Genomic DNA, 23,045 nt, shown 5'->3' on the forward strand with positions numbered 1-23,045 from the left:
ACACTTCTACAATTAGGATTAATTTACCTCTGCTGTTCTTCTTCCAAATGAACCAATACCTTTTCTAGATTCTGTTCCACTTTGTGATCCTGTAGATTCCGTAGAGATTTCTTTGTGAGAAAGCAAAGTTTTAATTAAACACTAGATTATAAAATACTGATAAAACAGATAATCAGTGGCATAGTACTTTTTGTGAGTGGTAACACAGCCCTTCCAGTAGACAACACCCAGAGAAGCAGGGCTATCATCAGACACCAGACAAACAAGCAGAAAATAATACTGTAATCAAGGAACTACCAAGGAAAGAAACACACATACCAACAACACTGAAGGGCAAGCTTGCAAACATAAAGGAGAAAATTTCACACCCACTAACACTGATGTTACCTTCAAATACTCAAATGTCTGTAAGCAAACAACCAAGCTCAGAAAACACCAAGTATTTCATAGGATATACTTTACACATTTTCTCTCTTTTGCATGGCACACTGTTAGTAACACATAATTACAAAAACCAGGGTAATCACTTTCAATATTACTCACACTATTGGATTCCAGACGCTTTTCTAATTCTTTGCTCCAATTTCGATATTGCAAAACCTGACAAACAGAATATACATCATTTGTGTGCTAAAGCACATTCAGTTTCATATTTATTGCTTTTTCTGTGCTTTCTCTTATAATAGATGCCTACGTACATACAGTATATTCACTTATAAATTTCAGTTTTAGAACAATTTTCAAGCACAAGCTGGTCATTTTTAAATGTATCTTATATATATATATATATATATATATCCTGCTTTTAAAAGTAGTATTATCACTGCCAATTTTACCCTCACAACCAGCAAGCTTAACCTCTGGGAAAGATTAAGCTGAAAGACAGGATTATCCACAAATCCTTTAGTAATTTTCATAACTGAGTGGAAATTTGAATAAGGTTCTCCTCCATTCTTGGACAGCCCCAGTAACATGTTGGTAACTCTTTTGTTTATTTGTGAATCTAAGAAAATAACATCACCCCTTTCTTCGGGTGTCACTGGTAACAGAATTGCTTTTTTACCTTTGCCTGTAGCTTTTGAATAAGTACTGCCTGACGGTGTTGTGCATCTTGGGAACTTTGAAGTTTCTGACGATAGGACGCACGATTTTCCATCATCTGCTGATGTAATGCTGTTATTTGGTCATCTGGCAACAAAATGCCCCTCTGTGTTTTCATGCTGTTTAGTAATTTCTCTTTTTCCATCTATAAGGGGGAAAAACTATACTAGATTGGTTCCTCTCCTCTGGAAGCAAAATCTGCTCCGACAAGCCTGTTCTTTTTAATAACAGAAGCAGTAACAAGCATGGTTGTTTTTGACATTCTTTAAACAGATAAAATGGAAAGGGAAAGGGGGACATAATTGAAACATTTACATATGTCAAAGGGTTAAATCAGGTTCAGGAGGGGAGTGTTTTTAATAGGAAAGTGAACACAAGAACAAGGGGGCACAATCTGAGGTTAGTTGGGAGAAAGATCAGAAGCAACGTGAGAAAATATTATTTTACTGAAAGAGTAGTAGATGCTTGGAACAAACTTCCAGCAGACGTGGTTGGTAAATCCACAGTAACTGAATTTAAACACGCCTGGGATAAACATATATCCATCCTAAGATAACAATCATTAAGTGTTGTACCACATGATTCTTGACAAATGTATCTTTTTCTTTTATGTACGCTGAGAGTATATGCACCAAGACAAATTCCTTGTGTGTCCAATCACACTTGGCCAATAAAATTCTATTCTATTCTATTCTATTCTATAATATTCTATTCTATAAAATACAGGAAATACTATAAGGGCAGACTAGATGGACCATGAGGTCTTTTTCTGCGGTCAATCTTCTATGTTGCTATGTTTTTAAAATAGGTAAAATAACCCAGGACAGAAGCTAGTCTGCTTTGGGTCCAGTACAGGAATGAAAAATTACAGGCGTTTAATATACCCCAAAGAAGTGAAAAAAAATAGGTATTTACAAAAACTAACTTCTCTAAAGTTCAGAAATTCGTCCGCAACTCTAAGAGCGAGAACAAACCTAATGTTTAGCATCTACCCGTATAAATTCTTATAATCTCGGGGACCACAAGAGTTTTTACTCCCAAGCTCGCTAATGCCACTGTGCATAAATGTTAGGTAAAGTCCGGCACAGCCCTCCCGCCCAGAGGTTAAGATGCAGTTGCCTTTCTGCTCCTCCTCACCTGAGAAGCAGCGAGCAGGTGAGACGGGGTGGGGGAGGGAGAGGGGGAGGGGAAAAGAGACGGGGTGGGGGAGGGGGAGAAGAGCCGCAGGCCCGACGTTGCGAATCAGCTGTGCGAGTCACTCCAGACAGAGCTTGCTTGCAGGAGCACTAAGGCTCCCCCCAAAAAATCTCCAGAAGCGACTTGTGGGAAATAGAGTTCGTTACAAGGCCGTTGCAATTAAAGCTTGCCCTCGAAAAACGACATTACCCATGAGCCCTTGGGCTCCGCTTCTTTCTTTCTCCGCTGTCTCCTATTGGTTCGAAGGGAAGGTGCGGAACAGCGGGAAAATGAAAGTGTTTGTTTTTAAAAATTGTCTCTTTCCAATTGGTTAACAGCTCGTATTTTAATTTTGCTGGTGATTCTTTTCGTTAGAGGATACGTTATGTGAAGATCGAGTAGTAGAAAGGAAACCACCGCACATACCTCGTTTTCTCGTTAGATTTGCATCTCTTCCTGCCTCCCTTTCCCCCTACTTTGACTTCTTTCTTTCTTTCTTTCTTTCTTTTCTTTCTTTTCTTTCTTTCTTTCTTTCTTTCTTTCATCAAACATGTATAGGATAGTAGTAGTTTGTATAAACATAACATTTCTCATCATTCCTGTCATCCATTTCCTCCCACTTATGACTGTATGACTGTAACTTGTTGCTTGTATCCTGAAGATTTTTATTAATAAATAATTTTATTATTAATTAAAATAAATAAATAAAATAAAATAATTATTGTTATTATTAAATAAATCTGGCATGAGTGCCCTGTCCTAATGTTTACTAGTATCGTGTATATAAATGTATCTTTGTATACCACACTTGACAAAACAAACAAATAAATACTGATTGTTTCCTCATTGCTTATTTGACCCATATGACAGTCATTAAGTCTTGTACCTCATGATTCTTGACAATGTATCTTCTTTTATGTACACTAAGAGCATATGCACCAAGACAAATTCCTTGTTTGTCCAATCATACTTGCCAATAAAGAATTGTATTCTATTTTATAATAAAAAGTAACAATAAAAGAGGACAATAGGATAGGGATGGTAGGCACAGCGGTGCACTTATGCACATCTCTTAAAAACCTCTTAGAAATGGAGAGAGACTGACTGTAGACAATCTAAGGTTAAAGTTTTTGGGGGTTGGGGAAGAAACCAGTCAGGTAGTGCATTCCAGGCATGGATCACCCTATTGCTGAAGTTGTATTTTCTGAAGTCGAGTTTGGAGCGGTTTACATTTAGTTTGAATCTATTATGTGCTCGTGTATTGCTGGAGTTGGGGGTGAAGTAGACATTAACAGGAAGGACATTTTGGTATATGATTTTATGAACTATATTTAGATCAGATCAGAGGTGACGTAATTGATGACTTGGGTTGTTGTCCCCCATGTTATTCAAGTGTTGTGATGTTGAAGAAGTCCCTTGACTGCTAGATGCTCAGACTGCAAGATCAAATCAGCTAATCCTAAAGGAAATCAATCCTGAAAGTTCTTTGGAAGGACAGATACTAAAGCTGAAGCTCAAATACTTTGGCCATCAAATAAGAGGCGAGGACTCATAGGAAAAGATCCTATGAGAAAAATCCTATGAGAAAAATTGAAGGCAGAAGAAGGAGAGAAGATGAGATAGATAGTGTCATTGGCACAATGAACATGAATTTGGGAAACTCTAGATATAGTGGAAGACAGATTTCAAAATCCCTCCCTAGAATTTCTTGCAAAAGAGGGTCTGCAAATCATAACAACCATTCAGTCTTCAGAGAGGGGCGGCATACAAATCTAATAAATTATTATTATTATTATTATTATTATTATTATTATTATTATTATTATTATTATTGCATCTTTCATCTGAAAGCCAATTTGATTTACAGATTTCACCTTTTATAACATCTATAAAATTACTAGCACTTCATTCCAGATAAGACAAAGAAGTAGATAATAAAGATTTGTGTCAATTTTCTTAACTATTAAGAAAACTTTTCTTAACTATTAACTAATTAATAGTTTAAAATTTTCTTAACTATTAATCTAATAGGGAATATTTTATTGCTCCCTAAGAAATATCTCTATATGGTAGCAGCTATACACCATACAAATAAGTTCCAAATTCAGACTCCAGATATGAGATTCTTAATACTCTATGGATTATTTTAATCATAATTCTAAATTAGTGGAATTTGGTTACTGCTCTCCATTTCAATATCTGTAGGTATCAGCTGTTCTCTCTCTCTTTTTAAATGGCTCTCACTTGAGACTCACATTGTAAACTGGCTTCCTTTAATAAATAAAATCGATTTTTGTGAACATTATTTCTGTTGTCCTGGAAATTTTCAGTTTTCTTTAAATGGGGATGTACTTGTAACAATAGAATAGAAAATAGTAATGATTTCTGAAGGAAAATTACATGGAATTGAGGATGAAAAAATCTGTTCAATCTTCTTTTTGGTCTAAAAATATACAAGGTTGTTTTATCTGCTTGTTATAACTAAAGGGTTATAACAAGGGTTAAATAAACTGGATATTCTACTTTACAGTTATTATAAATGCCATTTATTAGACATACAAGCCACAATGGCTTGTGTTTGTTATTTAAAGGGACATAATTCTTGGTAACTTTTTTATGAATGGCAAAGAAGCACATGGTATCCATGTCACTAAGAGAGCTTTTTTCCCCTTAGGTATTGTAAACCTCACACAAGCATTTGTTATCCAAACTGTTCAAGGGCTTCCACTCAACAGCATATTACAGAACATCTGGTGGCAATTTTTAGATTCCTTGGTCACAAAATTCTACCCGTCACAAGCTAAGATTAAGTTCTACAACTGACTCTGCTCTTTTTTTAATGCTACATTTTCTGCAAAGATTCTTTAAATTTTTCTGTGTTCGAGATAACTTGTGACAGGAATAAGATAGCGCCCTATCAAACCCTGCACCTGTTAACAGAAGTGTCCCCCCAGGGAGGTTTTAGGACCCACATCATTTACACTTGACATAAATGACCTTTGTGATCATATTTATAAGGAATTTTCGCTGATGGTGTAAAACTATTCAACGCCAATAATGCTGCTACCCTACAAAAAGACCTTGATTATGTGTCAGAATGGTCAAACATTTGGCAACTCCAAATCTCAACCAAAAAATGCTCTGTCTTACACATTGGCAAAAAAAAATCAACACAAAATACAAGCTGGGCAGATACAACCTCATAGACAACCCTCACTCTGTCAAGGACCTTGGAGTACTCATTTCAAATGATTTATATTGACTGTTTCCTAATAAGATTAGATTGCTTATTTGTACCCTGACTATCATAAGGTGTTGTACCTTATGATTCTTGACAAACTTTTCTTATATGTACACTGAGAGCCCATGCACCAAGACAAATTCCTTGTGTGTCCAATCACACTTGGCCAGCAAAAAATCTATTCTATTCTAAGTGCCAAAGTTCACTATAACAGCATTGCCAACAAGACGTTAATCTATTCTTGCATAGCTTCTTCTCTGGTAATATTGAACTGCAAGCTAGGGCATACAAAACTTTTGCTAGACCAGTTCTTGAATTCAGCTCATCTGGCTGGAACCCGCACTGCATATTAGACATTAATACAATTGAACGAGTCCAGAGATATTTCATGAGAAGAGTTCTCCACTCCCCTGCTCGCAACAGAATACAGTGATCCCCCGCTCGTTGCGAGGGTTCCGTTCCAGGACCCCCCGCAACGAGCGGGTTTTCGCGAAGTAGTGCTGCGGAAGTAAAAACACCATCTGCGCATGTGCAGATGGTGTTTTTAACTTCCGCAGCGCTAGCGAGGAGCCGAAGATTGGGGGCGGCGCGGCTGTTTTAAAACGTCGCCGCCGACATGGGGGGCTCGCTAGCACCCCCCCGAACCCCCAACCCGGGTTTGGGGGGGTGCTAGCAAGCCCCCCATGTCAGCGGCGACGTTTTAAAACACCCGCGCGGCTTTCCAATGAGTCCCGAAGACAAACGCGGAAGTTTGACGTTTGTCTTCGGGACTCATTGGAAAGCTCCGATCGTTTTAAAACAGGCGCACCGTTCTCCGCTGACTCCTGGCGAACTTCCCCGCTTTAGGAGTCAGCGGAGAACGGCGCCGGCTCCGATCGTTTTAAAGCAGGCGCGCCGTTCTCCGCTGACTCCTGGCGAACTTCCCGGGCGAAGGGCGGGCGAGCGGGTGCTGGGGGGGCTTCGCCCTCCCGCCAGCAAGAGGGGGAAGACCCAGGGAAGCCGCCCAGCAGCTGATCTGCCCGGCGCCATCTACGCATGCGTGCCCATAGAAAAAAGGGCACGCATGCGCAGATGGTGTTTTGACTTCCGGGTTCAAAAATCGCAAATTACCCTGTTCGCAATGGTCGGGGACGCAATAACCGGGGGATCACTGTACTTTAAGCTTAGACAACTTAGAATTTTGCCGTCTTTGATCCGACATAAGCATAGCACATAAAATTCTCTGCTGCAATGTCCTATCTGTCAATGAATATTTCAGCTTCAACCACAATAATACATGAGCACACAATAAATACAAACTTACGATAAACCGCTCCAAACTTGATTGCAGAAAGTACGACTTCAATAACAGAGTTGTCAATGCCTGCAATGCACTACCTGACTCTGCTTTCTCCCCCAAACTCCCAAAACTTTCTTAGACTATCTATTGTTGATCTCATCCTATTCCTAAGAGGTCTGTAAGGAGCGTGCATAAGTGCTCCAGCGTGCCTACCCTCCCTGTCCTAATATTCCCTTTTATTTGTATACATTTCCGGTATTCATAATCATGTTTATACTTCTATCTCAATGAAGGCGAACCTATGGCATGGGTGCCACAGGTAGCATGCGGAGCCATGTCTGCTGGCACACAACCTGTTGCCCTAGCTCAGCTCCAACGTGCATGTGTGTGCTGACCAGCTGATTTTTGGCTTGCACAGAGGTTCTGGGAGGGCGTTTTTGGCTTCCAGAGAGCCTCTAGGGGGATAGAGGAAGGGTGTTTTTACCCTCCCGCAGCTCCAGATAAGCCTTTGGAGCATGGGAAGGGCAAAACACAAGCCTACTGGGCCTAACAAAAGTTGGGAAACAGTCCATTTCTGGCCTCCAGAGGGCCTCCATAGGTTGGGGGAACCTGTTTTCGCCCTCCACAGACATTGAATTATGTGTATGGGCACTCACACATGCACAATAGTATGCGCGCACGCTCTTTGGGCACTTAAGGAAAAAAAGGTTCATCATCACAGTTCTATCTGTTATCTAATACATGCTTGCCTAAATTAATAAATAATACAATGTTCACATAACTTTTTTTTTTTTTTAATTGTAATATTTGGCACATAGACGTCTTTCCTGGAAAATGTATCCCCTAAAATTTAAGTAGTACTTCGGGCCCTGTTTCAAGATTTTCTTTCTCCTTTCATAAGCTGAAATACAGTGACTTAATTTTGGAAATATTGTCCAATTTTCAAACCGCTGAATCAGCACAAAAACTATATACTGTAGCCCATTAGTGGTTTGAAGAGTAAGATTTCTGTTTGTACAAAGATGATTATGCTTATGCTTTCTTCTGCCATTAGAATAGTGCTATGATGAAAATTAATACTTGACATAAAAATGTTTAAACATTTCTGATCAGAGTCATGAACTCTGATGTTAGTTGCAGGAATAACCTCCCCATCTGCATTTATTTTTCATAAAATATTTGGAAGAACCAGTGATAATGTCTTTCTAGAAAGAAGACTATTTTCTGAAACATTATTATTATTATTATTATTATTATTATTATTATTATTATTATTAATTAGATTTGTATGCCGCCCCTCTCCACAGACTCGGGGCGGCTCACAGCAATAATAAAAACAATGTACAATGACAAATCTAATATATTTAAAAAATATCTAAAACCCTTATTTAAAAATGAAACATACACATAAACATACCATACATAAATTATATAGCCCTGGGGAAGATGTCTCAATTCCCCCATGCCTGATGGCAGAATGAGTTTTAAGAAGTTTACAAAAGGAAAGGAAGGTGGGGGCAACCCCAAACTCCGGGGGGAGCTGGTTCCAGAGGGTAGGGGCCTCCACAGAGAAGGCTTTTCCCCTGGGTCCCGCCAGACGACATTGTTTAGTTGACGGGACCCGGAGAAGGCCAACTCTCTGGGACCTAACTGGTCGTGCGGCAGAAGGTGGTCATGGAGATATTCTGGTCCGATGCCATGAAGGGCTTTATAGGTCATAACCAACACTTTGAATTGTGACCGGAAACTGATCCGCAACCAATGCAGACTGCGGTGATCCGCAACCAATGCAGACTCTCGCAGGTGCATTCTGCACAATCAGAAGTTTCCGAACACTCTTCAAAGGTAGCCCAATGTAGGGAGCGTTACAGTAGTCGAACCTCGAGGTGATGAGGGCATGAGTGACTGTGAGCAGTGACTCCCGGTCCAGCAACTGGTGCACCAGGCGAACCTGGGCAAACGCCCCCCTCGCCACAGCTGAAATATGGTTCTCTAATGTAAGCTGTGGATTGAGGAAGACACCCAAGTTGCGGACCCTCTCTGAGGGGGTCAGTAATTCCCCCCCCAGGGTAATGGACAGACAGATGGAATTGTCCTTGGGAGGCAAAACCCACAGCCACTCCATCTTATCAGGGTTGAGTTTGAGTCTTTTGACACCCATCCAGACCCTAACAGTCTCCAGGCACCGGCATATCACTTCCACTGCTTCGTTGACTGGACATGGGGTGGAGATGTACAACTGGGAATCATCAGCATACTGATGATACCTCACCCCATGCCCCTGGACGATCTCGCCCAGCGGTTTCATGTACATATTAAATAGCAGGAGGGAGAGGACCGACCCCTGAGGCACCCCACAAAGGAGAAGCCTAGAGGTCGACCTCTGACACCCCCCCCCCCACTAACACCGACTGTGACCGACCGGAGAGGTAGGAGGAGAACCACTGAAGGACACTACCTCCCACTCCCAACCCCTCCAGCCGGCGCAGAAGGGTACCATGGTCAATGGTATCGAAAGCCGCTGAGAGGTCGAGAAGCACCAGGACAGAGGATAAATCCCTGTCCCGGGCTCGCCAGAGATCATCCATCAACATGACCAAAGCAGTTTCCATGCTGTAGCCGGGTCTGAATCCTGACTGCTGAGGGCGTAGATAATTGGCTTCTTCCAAGGACCGTTGGAGCTGGAGTGCCACCACCTTCTCAACAACCTTCCCCATAAAGGGAAGGTTTGAGACTGGGTGATAGTTGTTGAGAATGGCTGGGTCCAGGGAAGGCTTCTTGAAGAAGGGGCGCACCAGTGCCTCCTTGTAGGGTTCCGGAAAGGACTCCCTCCCCAAAGAAGCATTGACAATCTTCTGGACTATGCGTTAAAAAAAGTCCAAGATGACATATTATCTAAGGCAGGAGTGTTAAACTCACATCATCATGGCGGTGTCACATGACGTATTGGGACTTTTTTCTGATGTGGGTGTGGCCAGCACATGACGCATCTGGTCTGCAGACAAGGAGTTTGACAGTCATGATATAAACTCATTATCAGAATTATAGAGATGTGGATAAGTAAAGAATTTTATTTTTAAAAAACTGATCAGAATTTAGTTGTTGAATGTGATAACTGAGGTTATTTGGTGCTTTCACTTCATATGGCTCTAAATTCCTGCAGGGGACACTGCTACTTTAACATTGAATATTCAGGGGCTTTGCAAAGAAGTTAAATAATGAAGCCTAAAATGCAATATAAGAAACTATTTTCTTCTCAGGCATCAAGTAGGACTGTTTATAATTTCTTATTCTCTTTGTCAGCAATTCATAATATTTTTAAAATCCTTTTTAAGCAATAGCTTTGCTATCACATTTGTTTTTCATTCTTTCACTCACTACTAGAAAAGGATTTAGGGGTAGTGATTTCTGACAGTCTCAAAATGGGTGAACAGTGCAGTCAGGCGGCAGGGAAAGCAAGTAGGATGCTTGGCTGCATAGCTAGAGGTATAACAAGCAGGAAGAGGGAGATTATGATCCCGCTATATAGAATGCTGGTGAGACCACATTTGGAATACTGTGTTCAGTTCTGGAGACCTCACCTACAAAGAGATATTGACAAAATTGAACGGGTCCAAAGACGGGCTACAAGAATGGTGGAAGGTCTTAAGCATAAAATGTATCAGGAAAGACTTAATGAACTCAATCTGTATAGTCTGGAGGACAGAAGGAAAAGGGGGGACATGATCGAAACATTTAAATATATTAAAGGGTTAAATAACGTCCAGGAGGGAAGTGTTTTTAATAGGAAAGTGAACACAAGAACAAGGGGACACAATCTGAAGTTAGTTGGGGGAAAGATCAAAAGCAACATGAGAAAATATTATTTTACTGAAAGAGTAGTAGATCCTTGGAACAAACTTCCAGCAGACGTGGTAGATAAATCCACAGTAACTGAATTTAAACATGCCTGGGATAAACATATATCCATCCTAAGATAAAATACAGAAAATAGTATAAGGGCAGACTAGATGGACCATGAGGTCTTTTTCTGCCATCAGACTTCTATGTTTCTACTAATAAACCAAAGATTTTATGTTTAGAACTGTATACAATACATATGTAATTGAAGCATACTGCAGATTTATTTTGCCCTGTTTTTGTAAAAGATTCTTATGATTATCTTAGGTGATGTTGTTTGCTTCTAAATGAAGAGTTCACTTAAGGCTAATAATAATCCAGAACACGTTAACCACTTTTAGCTGCATATTCTATTATCTATACACTTTTAGTCCTACTGAGTTGTTTCACAAAAAGCAGAGTATGACTCATAAAGAAAAGAAGACTTTTTAAAAGAAATATATCACACTTAAATTAGTTTAGACAGCATGACATCAGAGAGTAATTAAATAGGTTTTTGTTGGAATTCCACTTCCAATTCCTGAGTTCAAGTTTGTAAAAGATTTCTAAGCACCTGCAGGTTTCTGTGTGTGAAATATTTTCACTGGAAGGGATTCAAACCTTTTTTTTTTTTTTTTAAACCTTTTAACACAGGGGCAGCATTACGCCATTCTTCCTTCTTGGGAAAAAAAAATCCACTCAGATTTAAACAAGAGTCCTTCAAGTTTTTAGTCATTTTTAAAGAAGAAAGTGGGTTGGTTAAGTTTCTCTTTTTAGGAACAAACTACTGGCAGAAATCAGGAGACAGCAAATTGAACATATTAGCATTTCCACTATGGGACTGGATACAAATATTACAAAAATTGATTTGAAGTTCTGCATATTGAAAGTGAAGCTCTTTTTGCTTATTTTGCCTTTTAATCTATTTCATTTTTTATGCCAAACCAGGGGAACCTTTTTAATTTTTTTATTTGGTGGCATTCAAAGGAAGACCAGAGGATGAAAATCCAGTACTTTCTTTCTATACTGCTTTGGCACTTCAGTTGGTTTTATCTGGTTTTCATTTCCTTAATATTGAATTCTGCTGAAACAAGTCAAGGTAACCTAGGGTTGAAATTGGGATTGTCTAAAGTAGATGGAAAAGAGAGGCACCCATTGCCAAGGACAGGTTCTTTTAGAACAGGAAGCCATGAATATAATACTGACAATTCCAAGTCTAGAACAAGAAATAATACTGCTCAAGCTGAAGCTCTTTTGGCAAAGGCTGACATTTCAAAAAAGACTTTGGCTAAAGCAAGGAGTACAGAAAAACATGCAACTTCAAATAGACAACCAGGAATAAGGACGGTGACTCCAAAGGCTCAGAATTTTGGCCCTAAGGCCCCACTGAAAAAATCTGGCACAGGGAATCCAGCGAGTTCCTTCAAAACGAAAACAATCAAAGAACCTATTACCCAAAGGGACTCTAAAGAGGCATTCGGGCATCCTGCTGTCATACCACATGAATATATGCTTGCCTTATACCAAACTCTTTCTGATGCAGAACAGAAAGATATAAATGGAAGTATGAAACTGGAGATGGGACTTGCCAATACAATTACAAGTTTCATAGACAAGAGACAAGGTAAGGAAATCCACGTATTTTCAGAAAGACACAAAACTTGGCTATCACAGATGTTTACATCCTAAATTGATACTTTAAGAGCATTTCAATTGTCAGAATTTTATATTTGTATATAAGGTAAATGCTAATTTTCAGAATGTATTGGGATGTGTTTTTCTTTTATGCATAAAACATTGCCATCACTTCATAAGCTAGTACTATATATCTGATAGAATAAAAGCTGAATAATCTGTTCTTGTTGTCGCTTTCTATTTCAGAAAAAAACAGATTAGCAAAAAGGAACTGTCTGGAGTATTTCTTATTTGTTAGAATGAAAGTAATTCAGATATAGTTTCAACTCAGATTCGATATTACAAAATAAGCAGGAATATTTATCATAGATATTATATTTCTGCAATAAAAAGACTGTAAGATCAAAGGAGATTGTCTACATTCTTCTTTAGATCCTCATGGGCAACACAGCAATCTGTGAATTTTGCTTAAATCTCATGTTGATGGCTAGTTTTTTCTTCCACAAGTATCCTTGAAATGGGTAGTGTGTACAACTCAGGACTTTAATTCATAATAGGGAAACGTATCTATATATCTGTAAATACAGTATACTCAAAAGAGAAAGAGTTTGCCTGAATGAAATTTCAGGTTGAATGTTTAGATCCAATATATATACGTATATCATTATTCATTAAGCTTAAAATTAAGCTTCTCTTCCTGGCAAGTGTCTTTGTAGGAAAATAATTACGGTACTAAAATATATCATCCACAACCATACAGTCTGTGTTTTTCTAGCTTAAAATATGTCCTTCACATACTCACAGTATGTTTATATGCTTTCCATGATATATTACTCCAAGTAAAAGAATATCACATGTACAAAATTTTAATCTGAAGTTCATGTTCAAATATATTTTACTGGAATTTAAGTTTTAATAAGGTTACATGTAGAGTCTAAAACTTTTTTTTTCTCTGAAATTTGGAAGAGTTGGTCTAAAATCTCCATGTAATATGAACTCCTAACAGTGCCATAAAATCATTTTATAATCTCAAGCTCATTATGCACATGTGTTAGGAGGAATTGAAAAGTAGTACACATTTCTATTCAGAAATACTTGAACCCCTCTCTGTTTTTCTCTTTAGATGATCAAACTCCAGTTAAAAAGCAAAAATACATGTTTGACATCAGTGCTCTAGAGAAAGATGGTTTACTGGGGGCAGAATTGCGGATTTTAAGAAAAAAAGCTGATATTTGGAAGCCTCATCCTCCTGAGAAAACGTATCAAGTGAAGCTATCCAGTTGCTGTACAAGCAGGCAAGCATCCATACTCTTGGAGTCTCGAAGAGTCAACATCATAGATACAGCAAAATGGGAAGTGTTTGACATTTGGAAAGTGTTTAGGAACTTTAAAAACTTTAATAACTTGTGTTTTGAACTGGAGGCTCTTGAAAAGGGAAGGCCTGTTGATTTAAGGATTGTGGGATTTAACAGAACAGGAAGGCAAGTCAATGAAAAGGCTCTTTTTTTAGTATTTGGTAGAACAAAGAAAAGAGACTTGTTTTTCAACGAAATAAAAGCCAGATCTGGTCAAGATGACAAAACTGTTTATGAATACCTATTTAGTCAAAGAAGAAAGAGAAGGGCTCCTTTAACAAATCGACAAGGAAAGCGGCCAAACAAAAATTTGAAGGCAAAATGTAGCAGAAAACTACTCCATGTCAATTTTAAGGAGATGGGTTGGGATGACTGGATAATTGCTCCTCTTGAATATGAAGCGTATCATTGTGAAGGACTTTGTGAATTTCCTCTTCGGTCTCATCTAGAACCCACCAATCATGCTGTTATCCAAACATTAATGAACTCCATGGATCCAGAATCAACACCTCCCACTTGTTGTGTTCCGACAAGGCTGAACCCTATTAGCATTTTGTTTATTGATTCTGCTAATAATGTAGTTTATAAACAATATGAAGAGATGGTGGTAGAGTCATGTGGCTGTAGATAGCAGCACAAATACCATTATTTTATTTTATTTTAGATAAAAGAAAAATAGAGTACTCCGAGCCTATAGAGCAGCATAATAAAATTATCCAAAACCTCTATACCAGTGATGGCGAACCTATGGCACCCGGAGCCATATCTGCTGGCACGCAAGCTGTTGCCCTAACTCAGCTCCAATGTGCATGTGTATGGTGGCCAGTTGATTTTTAACTTCCACAGAGGCTCTGGATGGCGTCCGAGGGCATTTTTACCCTCCCCTGGCTCCAGGGAAGCCTTTAAAGCCTGGAGAGGGCAAAACATGAGCTACTGGGCTCAGCAGAAGTTGTGAAACAGGCCAACAGCCTCCAGAGGGCTTCTGAGGGTCAGGGGAAGCTGTTTTCGCCCTCGCCAGGCATTGAATTATGGGTATGGCACTCGCGCATGTGTGATAGCGCATGGATACACTTCTTTGGCACCTGAGGGGAAAAAAGGTTCGTCATCACTGCTCTATACTGACAATAGTGGCATTTTAATGTTGGCAAGCTTTTTTATTACAACTTCCACAAGGATTCTATCTTCCTTTATTACAAGGAAGTTGTAATAAAGGATTAGAATTTTTTTAAAACAGCAAATGTAATAGCCTAGTGTCACATGTTTAAATTATTCCGAGTTGTGCTAGTAATATCTACAATATTACAACATCTAGAGATACTTGCTACTGTCAATATAGCAACATAGATATTTGTGGGAATCATGTCCTCAAAGCACTAAATTGTAAGTCAGATTGTTATCATCAAGGGTAGTTGTCACATTGTACCTTGAGGTCAAGTATGGGTCAAGTATGTTTCTAAACAGACTAGACTGATGAAACATGAAAAATGGACTGCAGTGCCATTGCTTTTGCATCCTGTAATGTTTTCATATTTGTTACTTCATAAATTAGTACTAGCCTGATGTATAGTATGGAATAATGTCTCCACACTATAAAAGCATACACTGCATCATTTAGACTTCAGTTTTTGCTTTGATTTATCTCCCCTGAAGTAGGTTTCTTCACTTTGCTTCAAGGTAACAGTTAGACCTTCTTTAACCACTCAAATACACTTCAGTGACACACACACACATTTTTATCTGATAAACACTTTTGATCCAGTAAAAAAATTAGCAAATAAGGGTACAATGGACCTTTTTATTTTCTTGCACATTTTTAAAGACTCAATAATATTAAACCATTTTACAAATTAATCTTCCATGCCCATTATTGTCGAATGTATTTATCTTGTATTTGCTTGCAAAAACCTTATTTCTTTCATTCCATTATAACCAAACTAATAGTTTAAGAGAAAAATTCATACATTTAGAACTGTATATTTGTAACAATTATTTAATAGAATGCTGACTTGGTTTTAAACTGTACACATTATATGTGGAATTAGAGAACTTCAAACAAATATGTTTACTTCAGTACTGTATATATTATTTCCATTTTATCTTTTTTAAATGTTGACCTGTTTAGTGTTTGAACACTAGTGTTTTGGTTGTTTTGCTTATAAATCATGCTGCACTCTAATGCTTATCATGTTAAACTGCAATAAATTTTTGGCTGTTAAGATATCTAGATGACATAGTTGCTATAATTTTATTAAATCTATGTTTTCAGTGTCCTGTTTAAAACTAATGGAAGTTAACAATGCATAATTTTATTTTTGATCTGTTTGAATCTTCTATGAAAAAACTGCAAACTATTAAATACAGACATATAATCCTTAATATTTTATTGGGAAATATACAATAGTACAGTAGTATGTTTGTATCCAAATTTTTTTTCATCTCCATCATACATGATAAAATGTCCCTTCATGTTGTTCAACTTTCCAGCAAAGAAGTGTGATTATACATTCCAGACAATTTCTCTGATGACAAATATCAACAATACATCAATTTATAAAAATTCTCTTTAAGGATACTATATAGTGTAAATTTCAATCTTTTCAACTACATATTTTTCCACTGTCGATTTGTATATTGTAGTCAAACCTTACTATTTCTCATTTATAAAACATTTGATGTGCTAAGAGCCACAAAGATATTTTCAGGCACAACCTAGCCTTGTATTTATTTCATATTCTAAGAACAGACTACCAGACATAAAATGTACATTAACCTTGCTTCATTATAACAGTACCCAACCTTTTTGAGGCCAGAGATCAGTTTCCATGGGTTTGGGGGGGGAGGATGGTTTTGGCTTCACTTGTCCACTGTAATTGGGAGGATGGTTTCGGTTTTGCTCGCTCACCTGCCATTCTCTTCCGGCAGCCCTGGGATTGGGGACCCCTGCTTTAACCTACCATAGATATCCATACCACCCACATGTCTTTCAAATTCCAAAGGCCTTTATTTCTTAGCAATATCCACTTATCGTGGAGTAATGTAATGAAATCTGGTAAGAACAATCCTCTTCTTTGCTTGTTCACTTATTTATTATTTGTTTGTCTGTCTGTCTGTCTGTCTGTCTGTCTGTCTGTCTATCTATCTATCTATCTATCTATCTATCTATCTATCTATCTATTGGATTTGTATGCTGCCCCTCTCCGCAGACTTGGGGCGGCTAATAACAGCAATAAAACAGCATATAATAATAATCCAATACTAAAACAGTTAAAAACCCTTATCATAAAACCAAACATACGTACAGACATACCATGCATAAAATTGTAAAGGCCTAGGGAGAAAGAGTATCTCAATTCCCCCATGTCTGGCGGCAGAGGTGGGTTTTAAGCAGCTTATTAGTCTGTGATATGCGGACAATAGTAGAGGATTATTTAAAAAAATAAACTGGTAAAATATTTTATTAAGGAAAAGTAACACAAAACTCCAGCCAAGTCACAAGTATTCTACTCACAATCAACTGTCGTACAAGTGTTCAATGTGGCCTTCACAACTTTTCAAATGGTCACTGAGAACTGAAGCAATATGTCATGCAATTGGTTCATTCTTTTTTAATAACTGTATATGCTATCTGTGCAAGATAGTTTTAAAATTAGATATCCTAGTTTGCACAGAACACTGAATTATAATGGAACTGACAACCTTTCTGGATAATGAGAGGACAGGAGATTGGCTACATTGCTTCAGATAAATGTTCCTCATAAGGAGATTGTGGGATAGCAGTTTTCCATGGGTTTAGGTTCCGGAAGACAAAGGAATTAACCTTTTTGCTTGCAATCTCAATGGAACCGTTCAAAGGATATTAAGTTTAAAAGCCTCACTTTCTAATCACTTTTGGAAATTGGCTACTATCACAAAGGCATTAGAATAACAGATCTGAAAAGTCTCTGAGTGAGTTTATCTTCAACAATGAACAAGTAAAAAAGTAATTACAAGATTAAGAATTCAAAGAATTTGAAATAAACAGCAAAAAGCCAAATATAATTTTGATATAAGAAAGTTACAAATAGATTGTGAGTCCTAGTTAAATTTGGAGTGTTGAACTATTCTATAAAATTTTGGAATTAACTGTCAGTTTACTGGAACTACAAAATGACACAATGTGTCATAACATCAGAAATATTAAAGGAGAACTCTGAAGAATGGAGCCAGCAATTAGTATTTACAATATCGAAAGTGTCAATAATGATGTCAGATTCTGTGAATAATTATCTTCAAAAATGTTAATGAGAGAATGACAAATGTGGAACAAATTTTGTCTGATAGGATAAAGAGAGTACCAAAAGAGTAATTACAAATGACAATTCAAGACAAGGGTTTGGGGAAAAATATACAAAAGAAACTGATTGAAGCTTTAAAAATTAAAGGAGACATACAAATGATAAACCAAGAAAATGACCAGAGGAAAAAATTATTGGACCAGCAAAAGAGACTTGTTAAATCCTTGAAGAATACTTAGTGATGAAGTAAAGAATTAAAGAGAATCAAATCAGATATGAGAGGTGTTGAGTTGGGTTACAAAAATTGAGAAGAATTGTTGCAAAATTGAGTTTTTGGAAGTGGGCCACTAGACTCATAAACAACTTTAAAAATGGTTTTTAAAAAAAAAGGCAAACAAGAGCAAATAAATATCCCCACAATATAATTTGTTTGTATTATTTAATGGACTGCTAAATTGGCCACGCCCACTCAGTCACATGCCACCAAGCCGTGCCCACCTAGCCAATCTGGTCCCACAACAGTCTGAGGGACCATGAAGTTGCCCCCTGTTCAAAAAGTTTGAGGACCCCTGCTTTACAGACATTTTGCTGACACCAGGATTGAAAAACTAAAGTCTTAATGGATTTGCTTGTAGAGAACGGATGTGATATGGAATGAAGTGACATTGTTTGTAAACATATACTGTATACAAAAATGGATGGAAAAGACTGATTTAGACCAGTGTTTCCCAACCTTTTTTGAGCCGCGGCACATTATTCATATTTTCAAAATCCCGGGGAACACTGAAAGGGGGGGGCGGGGCGGGGGGAGGGCTAAAGAAAAGTTTGGACAAAAAAAACCTCTCTCTTCCTCCCTTTCGCTCTATTTCTCCCTCTTTCTCTTTTCCTTCCTTCCCTTCTTTCTCTCTCTCCATCCCTCTTTCTTTCTTCCTCTCTTTTTTGCTCTCTTTCTCTCTCCCTCCTTCCCTTCCTCTATGTCTTTCTCTCTCCTTTGCTCTCTCTCTCTCTCTGTCTCTCTTGCTATCTCTTTCTTGCTTTTCTCTCTCTCTTGCTCTCTCTCTCTCTTTCACTGTCTTGCTATATGTCTCTTTCTTTCTCTTTGCCTCTCTTGCTATCTCTCTTTCTCTCTCTTTCTCTCTCTCTGTCTCTCTTGCTATGTCTCTCTTTCTTTCTCTTTCTCTCTCTCTCTGTGCCTCTCTTGCTAAGTCTCTCTTTTTCTCTTGCTATGTCTCTCTTTCTTTTTCTCTCTCTCTGCCTCTCTTGCTATGTCTCTCTTTCTCTGCCTCTCTTTCTTGCTCTGTCTCTCTCTCTGCCTCTCTTGCTATGTCTCTCTTTCTCTCTCTCTTTCTCTCTGTCTCTTTCTCTGCCTCTCTTTCTTGCTCTGTCTCTTTCTCTGCCTCTCTTGCTATGTCTCTCTTTCTCTGCCTCTCTTTCTTGCTCTGTCTCTCTCTCTGCCTCTCTTGCTATGTCTCTCTTTCTCTCTCTCTTTCTCTCTGTCTCTTTCTCTGCCTCTCTTTCTTGCTCTGTCTCTTTCTCTGCCTCTCTTGCTATGTCTCTCTTTCTCTGCCTCTCTTTCTTGCTCTGTCTCTCTCTCTGCCTCTCTTGCTATGTCTCTCTTTCTCTCTCTCTTTCTCTCTGTCTCTTTCTCTGCCTCTCTTTCTTGCTCTGTCTCTTTCTCTGCCTCTCTTGCTATGTCTCTCTTTCTCTCTCTCTCTGCCTCTCTTATATGTCTCTCTTTCCTTCTCTCTCTCTCTCTCAGCTGACTGCAAGCGGGAGCCCTGACGGCGGCAGCTGGACATGCTGCTGGACACCGTATATGCCAGGCCCGCAGCGCCAGCATGTACGACGTCTAGCAGCACGTCCAACCGCCACCGTCAGGGCTCCCGCTTGCAGTCAGCTGAGAGAGAGAGAGAGAGCGCTCCCTCTCGCCGCCGCCATCTCCCCACGTCTGCCTGCGGCCACTGCGGCCGCCCCCGCCCCCCGCTCCCATCGCCAGTGCCCTCCCGCCGGGCCACAAAGGAAACTTGCCGTCGACGCAGGAGAAGCTCCAGCTGGGCGGGGCGCTGCCGGTACTTCCGTCTTGGGGCTCCCGCTCGCAGCTGTCAACCGGCTCCTGCTCGATGCCGCGGTTTTCGGCGCTCTCCTGCTGGGTCCCAAAGAAGGAAGGCGGGGAAAAGGCGCGAAGAATAGAGCTCTCCTTCTTTCTTCCTGCCTTCCTTCTTTGGCGCCCAGCAGGAGAGCGCCGAAAACCGCGGCATCGAGCAGGAGGCGGGGGACAGCTGCGAGCGGGAGCCCCAGGACGGAAGTACCGGCAGCGCCCCGCCCAGCTGCAGCTTGACGGCACACCTGGCCATGTCTCGCGGCACACCAGTGTGCCGCGGCACACCGGTTGGGAAACGCTGATTTAGACAAACCATTAGTTGGATTCAGCAGAGATTATAATGTTTTGAAAACTCTACAATGAAGATTAAGCAGTGTTCTTGAATTAAATATTCACTGCCTATAGGAGGTATAAAGAGTCTGGAAGTATAGCTGATAGGGAGGTATATAAAATGAGACAGAAGGAGGCAAAACAGATAATATATGCTGCTAAAGCCTCAAAAGAGGAAGAAATTGCCAAATCTGTAAAGAAGGGGGATAAAACCTTCTTCAGATATATTAATGATAAGAAGAAGAAAAACTGCGGCATCACGAAGCTTAGTACCGGGAATAATACATGCATTAATGGGAATAAGGAGATCGCTGACCATTTCAATAGCTACTTCTGTTCAGTTTTCTCAAAAGACACCTTACAAAATAATACTATAGAGGGATATAGCATTGCTTCCAGCTGTACGGATTCAGCTCCAGTGATCTTAGAAGCCGATGTCTTAGAAGAACTTGAACGATTAAAGATAAATAAGGCAATGGGTCCAGATGGCATCCACCCCAGAGTTCTTAAAGAACTCAGATCTGTCATTGCTACCCCCCTGACTGATTTGTTTAACCAATCCTTGTTAACAGGAGAAGTTCCTGAGGATTGGAGAATGGCCAGTGTTGTGCCTATTCACAAGAAGGGCAGTAGAGAAGAAGCTGGTAACTACAGGCCAGTTAGCTTGACATCAGTTGTAGTTAAAATGATGGAGACTCTACTCAAAAAGAGGATAAATCAGCACCTAAAAAACAATAACTTATTAGACCCAAATCAGCATGGCTTTACTGAAGGCAAATCATGTCAGACTAATCTCATTGATTTCTTTGACTATGTCACAAAGGTGTTGGATGAAGGTGGTGCCGTGGATATTGCCTACCTGGACTTCAGCAAAGCCTTTGATACGGTTCCACATAAAGAGCTGATAGATAAATTAGTGAAGATTGGACTTAATCCCTGGATAGTTCAATGGATTTTCAGCTGGCTGAAGCGTAGACATCAGAGAGTTATTGTTAATGGCGAGTATTCTGAGCAGAGTCAGGTTACAAGCGGTGTGCCACAAGGATCTGTTCTGGGTCCTATTCTTTTTAATATATTTGTGAGTGACATAGGGGAAGGTTTGGTAGGGAAAGTTTGCCTATTTGCCGATGACTCTAAAGTGTGCAATAGGGTTGATATTCCTGGAGGCGTCTGTAATATGGTAAATGATTTAGCTTTACTAGATAAATGGTCTAAGCAATGGAAACTGCAGTTTAATGTTTCCAAATGTAAAATAATGCACTTGGGGAAAAGGAATCCTCAATCTGAGTATTGTATTGGCAGTTCAGTGTTGGCAAATACTTCAAAAGAAAAGGATTTAGGGGTAGTGATTTCTGACAGTCTCAAAATGGGTGAACAGTGCAGTCAGGCGGTAGGGAAAGCAAGTAGGATGCTTGGCTGCATAGCTAGAGGTATAACAAGCAGGAAGAGGGAGATTATGATCCCACTATATAGAATGATGGTGAGACCACATTTGGAATACTGTGTTCAGTTCTGGAGACCTCACCTACAAAAAGATATTGACAAAATTGAACGGGTCCAAAGACGGGCTACAAGAATGGTGGAAGGTCTTAAGCATAAAACGTATCAGGAAAGACTTAATGAACTCAATCTGTATAGTCTGGAGGAAAGAAGGAAAAGGGGGGACATGATCGAAACATTTAAATATATTAAAGGGTTAAATAAGGTCCAGGAGGGAAGTGTTTTTAATAGGAAAGTGAACACAAGAACAAGGGGACACAATCTGAAGTTAGTTGGGGGAAAGATCAAAAGCAACATGAGAAAATATTATTTTACTGAAAGAGTAGTAGATCCTTGGAACAAACTTCCAGCAGTTGTGGTAGATAAATCCACAGTAACTGAATTTAAACATGCCTGGGATAAACATATATCCATCCTAAGATAAAATACAGAAAATAGTATAAGGGCAGACTAGATGGACCATGAGGTCTTTTTCTGCCGTCAGACTTCTATGTTTCTATGTTTCTACTAATATTAAAATGTATCGTGGCTGGGTTTGCCAATGAATACAGTAGCAAAAACATAGAAACATAGAAACATAGAAGACTGACGGCAGAAAAAGACCTCATGGTCCATCTAGTCTGCCCTTATACTATTTCCTGTATTTTATCTTAGGATGGATGTATGTTTATCCCAGGCATGTTTAAATTCAGTTACTGTGGATTTACCAACCACGTCTGCTGGAAGTTTGTTCCAAGGATCTACTACTCTTTCAGTGAAATAATATTTCCTCACGTTGCTTTTGATCTTTCCCCCAACTAACTTCAGATTGTGTCCCCTTGTTCTTGTGTTCACTTTCCTATTAAAAACACTTCCCTCCTGAACCTTATTTAACCCTTTAACATATTTAAATGTTTCAATCATGTCCCCCCTTTTCCTTCTGTCCTCCAGACTATACAGATTGAGTTCATTAAGTCTTTCCTGATGCGTTTTATGCTTAAGACCTTCCACCATTCTTGTAGCCCGTCTTTGGACCTGTTCAATTTTGTCAATATCTTTTTGTAGGTGAGGTCTCCAGAACTGAACACAGTATTCCAAATGTGGTCTCACCAGCGCTCTATATAAGGGGATCACAATCTCCCTCTTCCTGCTTGTTATACCTCTAGCTATGCAGCCAAGCATCCTACTTGCTTTT

The 23,045-nt window shown here is 39.3% G+C and overlaps 2 protein-coding genes across 2 annotated transcripts in view; one reads left to right on the top strand and one right to left on the bottom strand.

Annotated features, from left to right (window-relative positions):
• Window positions 1-2,540, bottom strand: part of CEP250 (centrosomal protein 250) — a 58,878-nt gene extending 56,338 nt beyond the window's left edge. The window contains exons 1-4 of the mRNA XM_070744961.1: window positions 2,239-2,540; window positions 1,064-1,246; window positions 544-600; window positions 28-110 (exon numbers count right to left, since the gene is read on the bottom strand). Coding sequence (XP_070601062.1) covers window positions 28-110; window positions 544-600; window positions 1,064-1,246 — 323 coding nt within the window. The 5' untranslated portion in view covers window positions 2,239-2,540. The remainder of the gene's footprint in view (window positions 1-27; window positions 111-543; window positions 601-1,063; window positions 1,247-2,238) is intronic.
• Window positions 2,541-11,675: 9,135 nt separating this feature from the next.
• On the top strand, window positions 11,676-14,297 carry GDF5 (growth differentiation factor 5). Its single transcript, XM_070748836.1, has 2 exons — window positions 11,676-12,300; window positions 13,435-14,297. The coding sequence occupies exons 1-2, from the start codon at window positions 11,676-11,678 to the stop codon at window positions 14,295-14,297; spliced, it is 1,488 nt and encodes a 495-aa protein (XP_070604937.1).
• Window positions 14,298-23,045: the final 8,748 nt, after the last annotated feature.

The sequence above is a fragment of the Erythrolamprus reginae genome, chromosome 3, assembly GCF_031021105.1.
Source record: "Erythrolamprus reginae isolate rEryReg1 chromosome 3, rEryReg1.hap1, whole genome shotgun sequence".
In the NCBI taxonomy this organism is placed as follows: Eukaryota; Metazoa; Chordata; class Lepidosauria; order Squamata; family Dipsadidae; genus Erythrolamprus; species Erythrolamprus reginae.